General features: G+C 33.8%; 1 protein-coding gene across 1 annotated transcript in view; it reads left to right on the plus strand.

The window, feature by feature from the left end:
* Positions 1–5,040, plus strand: part of LOC112145123 (tripartite motif-containing protein 16-like protein) — a 9,579-nt gene extending 4,539 nt beyond the window's left edge. Inside the window, exons 5-6 of the mRNA XM_024270177.2 lie at positions 2,108–2,163; positions 2,245–5,040. Of these exons, the coding sequence (XP_024125945.1) occupies positions 2,108–2,163; positions 2,245–2,786 (598 nt within the window). The 3' untranslated portion in view covers positions 2,787–5,040. The remainder of the gene's footprint in view (positions 1–2,107; positions 2,164–2,244) is intronic.
* Positions 5,041–6,322: the final 1,282 nt, after the last annotated feature.

Below are 6,322 nucleotides of genomic sequence, written 5' to 3' on the forward strand. Positions count from 1 at the left end.
GGAACCCAAGAGAAACAGAGGCCCCAAGGTATGTAGTATTACCTGTGATAATACTAGCGTAAATGCTGTAAGCTGAATTTGTCTGCTGAAGATGCTAAGTGACAATAGCTGAAGATGCTGAAATTGATAACTGAAAACCCTGAAGTTAACAGCTGAAAACGCTGAAGCTGACAGCCAGCTAAAACATTAGCTAAATGCCACATTAGCTTAAAAAAATAAAAAAAAACTTAGGTTAGCTAAAACAGCTAGCATGTTCCTGAAAAAAATAGCTAAACTTCAATATACCCTAAAAAACTGAAAAAAGCTTAAATTAGCCAAAACAGTTAGCATGTAGCTGAAATATTAGAAACTCCAAAATAGCCTAAAAATCTTAATAAATACCAAAATAGTCCATAAATATAGCAGAATCCCGATGTAATCATTGTCTCTCTGCTCCTTGCCTGCAAGTAAAACCTTAAAATATACGTTTTTGACTCATGAGTTTCATTGAAGGTTTTTTGTGTCTGGAAAACTGGGTTGAACATTTCTTTAGTCAGAAAAAATTTCCTGATAGTAAAGATAGCGTCTGAAAACTCTCTAAACGCAGTCTTTAAACTTAACCTCTTAAGATTCGAGTTCATATGTGAGCTAACTTTAACATATGTAGTCACAGGGTCCAAATTAACCCTCTCACGGGGTCAAGATGACCCCACTTTTGATGTAAACATGCCTACAGTAGTTAATTAACTCCTGTGGTAATGATGTCATGTCGTCACATGTGGACGCCACATCTTAAGATTAAGAGGTTCCTTCAGAATACTATCATGTGTTTATTAAATCAATGTTCAAATCTTGGATTTTCTGATGCTAATATGCTTTTCTAAATGATTGGATGCTGAGGGACTTCCACAAAATGCTTGATTATTTTTTGTACTGTAACTATCTTTACTGAAGTTTTTCTTTAAAGACTTACTCTAAGAAATATTATGGTGTTAAATTATGTTTTTTCTGATGATAGAGAATATTTCTACAGAAAATGAAGATTAAAACTGCATTTCTGAGTATTTATTTATTTATTTATTTATTTAAATTATTTTGAATCAGGATGAGAAAATAAATACAGTTTGAAAACAAACAAAACAAACTGCATCCACTGTTGCCTGGGATGAATAAATGACTCTGCCCTCCTTTATAGTAAAAACCTTCTATTTAAGCTTCTCCATGAAGCCAAACGGTTTTGGTGCAGCATCCTAAAAGCATTTTAAATGACATTTGGAGAACAAATGAGACAAACGGAGGTGGATCCTGTTGCTGTGCTGCCCCCTGTGGGCTGACTGGCTTATTACAAGCAGAGATGTAATGACTGGAGGGAGAGAATCCTGTTGAAAACTCCAAGTCTAAAACAAGGTCAATTTGATTTTAAATAAGACTGTGAACATTAACGAGTTAACCATTAATTAATCAAAAAAATAATGAACACGTTAAGATTTATTAATGCAAATTAATCAAAGAAACAATCCTTCGCTTTAACTCGGCGATTCAGGTTTCCACAGGTATTACCACACTTATACCATAGTCATTTATGAAAGTAAATACATATTCAATCAGTTTTTAGTTCTTTATTCTTGCTATTTTTTAGGTTTATATCATTTTTTAACAAAAAGCGGACTATTTGATCCATTTTGTACAAATACATTTTACCGTTGTGATTAATCACAACACAAAAGTGCGATTAATCAGATTTTTTTTAATCCGCTGACGGCACTAATCAAAAATAAATGTTCTAAATGTAGAGTTTTCTGTGTGATATCATATTGTGATTATTCACAGATAATTAGTGGTCGGCAAATACTGTAAATTTAAAAAAAAATGATCGCGATTAATTTTTTTCAGGTTTGCGATTAATTAGTTAATGTTTCTTAAACTATTTCCGTCCCTAATTTTAAGACATTTTTGTAAATATATCATTATAAATATATATTGTCAGAAGCTTTAAAGATATTTTTATAGATTGGAGAATCCGATTAATGAGAATCCTGAGTTTGATCTGAGATTTTCTCGTAGAGACGATTCATCTCTAAAGTTCTGGTTCTGATGATGTGGTTTTTCCTCGTGAAGGTCTCTCTAGAGCTCCTGGGATCACACAAACCCCTCAACCCCAATCCCGAGAGGAGCTTCTGCGATGTGAGTTCATCCGTCCTTCATTTCACTCTTTACTCCACCCATACCTGGAGTTCTGAGTTCGTTCTGGTTTTGTGGTCTCAGATGCGTGTGAACTTTCTCTGGACCCAGCAACAGCTCACCGAGACCTGCATGTCAGTGGAGGAGACAAAGAGGTGACGTCGGGCTCAGAGAAACCCAAAGGTCCAGCGAGCTGTGACCCGCAGAGGTTCGCCCGGCGCCGGCAGGTTCTGTGCCGGGAGGGCCTGCAGGCGGAGCAGTGCTACTATGAGGTGGAGGTAAAGGGGGAGAAGGTGGAGATCGCCCTCAGCTACAGGAGAATCGACAGGAAGTCTTTCAGTAAACTGTCAGCTTTTGGAGCAAACGACTTCTCCTGGAGTCTGGATCGCTCCAGCACCTACTCTGTTAGCCACGCCTCCCAGAGCGTCCAGCTCACAGCTCCGCCCTCACACTGCCGGATCGGGGTTCACCTGAAGTTCAGGGAGGGAGCTCTGCTCTTCTATGAGGTGCAGGACAGCATGAAGCTGCTCTATAAGGTGGAGGCCACGTTCACAGAGCCGCTGTACGCTGGATTCTGGCTGGGAGAGAAGTGTAGCATAAAGATCTGTGATTTGAGTCTGAGCTAGAGAGGTCTGACGGACTGCAGGGAACAAACCGGAGCTTCACAAAACACACTTTGTGTTGGTCTACAGGCAGACTACACAAACAGCTCTTTTTCCAGCATCCCAATAACAAATCGGCAAGGAAACACAAACTAGGACATTTGCATTACCTGCGATAATGCTGGTGTGAATGCTTCCTGCTGAAGATGCTGAAGCAGTTCACTTTAATTAATCAATAATGTCCTAAAAGTGCTGAACGTTTTGATACCAAACATGCATAATTTGCAGAAAGTGCGCAAAAAAATTCTACGAATTTCTTGAAAAATCGCAAAAATTGCGAAAAATGTTAAAAGTTGGAATGCTGTAGCCACAAGTATGAATGTATTGATCATGCTGAATGTTTTGACACCAAACTTTATTAATTTGAAGAATTTCTTGAAAAATTGCAGAAAATGTAAAAAATCGTCAAATATACGAATACCAAAAGGACAGGCATGAATGTCCTGAATGTGCAGAATGTTTTGATACCAAATTTGTTTAATTTGAAGAACTTCTTGAAAAATGTTAAAAATTTAGAAAAATTGTAAAATGTGTATAAATAACAAGAGCACTAGCGTGAATATCCTGATTGAGCTGAACATTTTGATACCAAACTCCCATAATGTTCAGAAAGTGCAGAAAGAATTTGAAGAATTTGTTGGAAAAATCCCAAAATACATTTTTAAATGCGTAAAAGGTATGAATATCAAAAGTACAGGCACGAATTTCCTGAATGTGCTGAACGTTTTGATAACAAACTTACTAGATTTTAGAAGAAATTCTTGAAAAGTCGCATAAATTGAAGAAAATTTCAAAAATCGTCAAATAAATAAATTCCAAAAGTACAAGCATGAATGTCTGAATTAGCTGAACGTTTTGATACCAAACTTGTATAATTTGAATAACTTTTTGAAAAAATCTTAAAAATGGCAAAAAATCTTAAAATGTATAAATACTAAGAGTACTAGCATGAGTGTCCTGATTGAGCTGAACGTTTTGACACCAAACTGCCATAATGTTCAGAAAGTGCAGAAAGAATTTTTAAAAAATTCGTGAAAAATCCCCAAAATTGCAAAATAAACGTTTAATCGTGTGAAAGCTATGAATACCAAAATACAAGCATAAATGTCCTGATTGTGCTGAACGTTTTGATCCCAAATTTGTATAATTTGAATAACTTTTTGAAAAAATCTTAAAAATGGCAAAAAATCTTAAAATGTATAAATACTAAGAGTACTAGCATGAGTGTCCTGATTGAGCTGAACGTTTTGACACCAAACTGCCATAATGTGTGCAGAAAGAATTGAAAAAAAAAATTCTTGAAAAATCCCCAAAATTGCAAAATAAATGTTTGATCGTGTGAAAGCTATGAATACCAAAATACAAACATAAATGTCCTGATCGTGCTGAACGTTTTGATACCAAACTTGCATCATTTGAAGAACTTCTTGAACTACTTAAAATCGCAAAAATTGCAAAAAATCTTAAAATGCGTTAAAAAGTATGAAAACCAAAAGTACAAGCAGGAATATCCTGATTTAATTCAATTCAATTCAATTTTATTTATATAGCCCAAAATCACAAAGAGATTTGCCTCATTGGGCTGAATGACTTGATACCAAACTTGCAGAATTTGCACAAAGATTTTGGAGAATTTCTTAAAAAGATCACAAAAATTCAAAAAAATGTATGGATACCAAAAGTATAAGCATGAACGTTTTTATACCAAGAATGCATAAGTTACAGAAGTGGACAAAGTTTTAGAAGGATTTGAAGAATTTTTAAATTCATTTTCAGTGGGGCTTAAAAAATCGCACAATCTTAAAATGCGTAAAAACTATGAATACCAAAAGCAAAAGGGAGAATGTCCTGAACGTGCTGAACATTTTCAAACCAAACTTGCATAATTTGCAGAAAGCGTGATTGAGTTTTTACGTGTCAAAAAATGTATGGAAGAAAAACTTACTGATAATAACTAAATATTCAGCATTACCTGCAATAATGCAAGTGTGAATGATGTAAGCTGAATGTGAAGATACCAGAGCTGATGGCTAAACGGCCTCAAGCTAACAGCTGCAACCATTAAAGCTGAAAGCTCGCCAAAGTATTAGCTAGATCCCAAATTGGCCACAAAAATAAATAAATAAATAAATAAAAGCGGCAAAATGTTTTGTCGAAACATCTAGCATATTGCTAAAATATTAGCTAAACTCCAAATTAGCCTAAAAAAATGAAAAAATGTCTAAATTAGCCAAAAACAGCTAGAATTTTTCTAAATTAAAAGCTTAATTTCAAATTAACCTAAAAAAACTTAGTTGCTGAACATTTTAAAGTCTAAATAGTGTCTCGAGCTGAAAGTATGCGGCATTGACACAATGCATTCACACAATAAGAAAAATCATCTTGACAACAAAACACACAAAACCAAAGATGAGATAATTTCTAACAACATGTTGGTCGGGGAGCTTATTCAAGAACTTAGATTTTTGTATTTTACAGACTGAAAAAGTGAAAGTTGTTAGGATTTGACAAATAAACTTACGAAAATGAAGAAATCTGTCAATTATATTCATCATTCTGTTACATTTACTGAACTTTTATCAGATTTAACTGAAGTTTGCATCATTGGAAATGTAAAACACAAGATTTGACCAAAACACATGTGGAGTTTTAATGTATTAACAATTCTGTTTTTAGCCAAAATCCAAAAACCTTTCGTTTGTTGCTTCTTTATTTACTGTAAGTACAATGTTTTGCTACATGCAAAGCTTTTTTTGCATTTTATTTTTTATTTTTTGCATACATTGAGAAGAAACTGCAATACCTATGAACTTCAATTTCAAAAATCTCAGTGAAAACTTGAATTTATCATTTTATTTGCTTAAGTGCAAATTGAAAGACATTTTTTCTTCTTAAAAACTGGATTTTTTTTTAAATAACTTAGGTTCTGAAGGTATAATTTTATTTCAATCTTTACAAAAGCGATCACTTGAATTAAGAGGAAATAACCTGAGATGTTTCTAGTTAGAAGTAGACAGAGCATGAAGACTTGACACAAGTTTTTTTTATCTAGTTTTTCTTTAAAAAAATACTTTTCTGTTCTTTTTTAATCTGAATATTTTTTTCTACAGTTTGTAAAATCATGATGTTTTTGGAGAATCTAAAGTGTAAATGTCTCAGTTGAGTAAACTGACTTAAACACAAATTTCACAAATTGACATCAAACTTTGAAATATCAGAAATTTATCACAAAATAAAGTTTATTTTCTGTATATAGTTTCTAGAGCTTGGATTTTAAATGTACACAATTTGTATGAATGTGTATGAACTCAAATGTAATGACCTGTTTTGCTGCTTATCTTCTTATAAATGTTATAGTTTGTTTTAAATTCTTTGTTTTTTTCATAATTATTGAGAAATTTCCTTTAACCCTTTAACACCTGAGGCGTCGCCGGTGACGCTTAAACACAAAATCTTTAACGTACAGTAACTTTTCAACCGTTAACACGAAAATTCTAATA

Source organism: Oryzias melastigma, linkage group LG5 (genome assembly GCF_002922805.2).
Source record: "Oryzias melastigma strain HK-1 linkage group LG5, ASM292280v2, whole genome shotgun sequence".
NCBI lineage: Eukaryota > Metazoa > Chordata > Actinopteri > Beloniformes > Adrianichthyidae > Oryzias > Oryzias melastigma.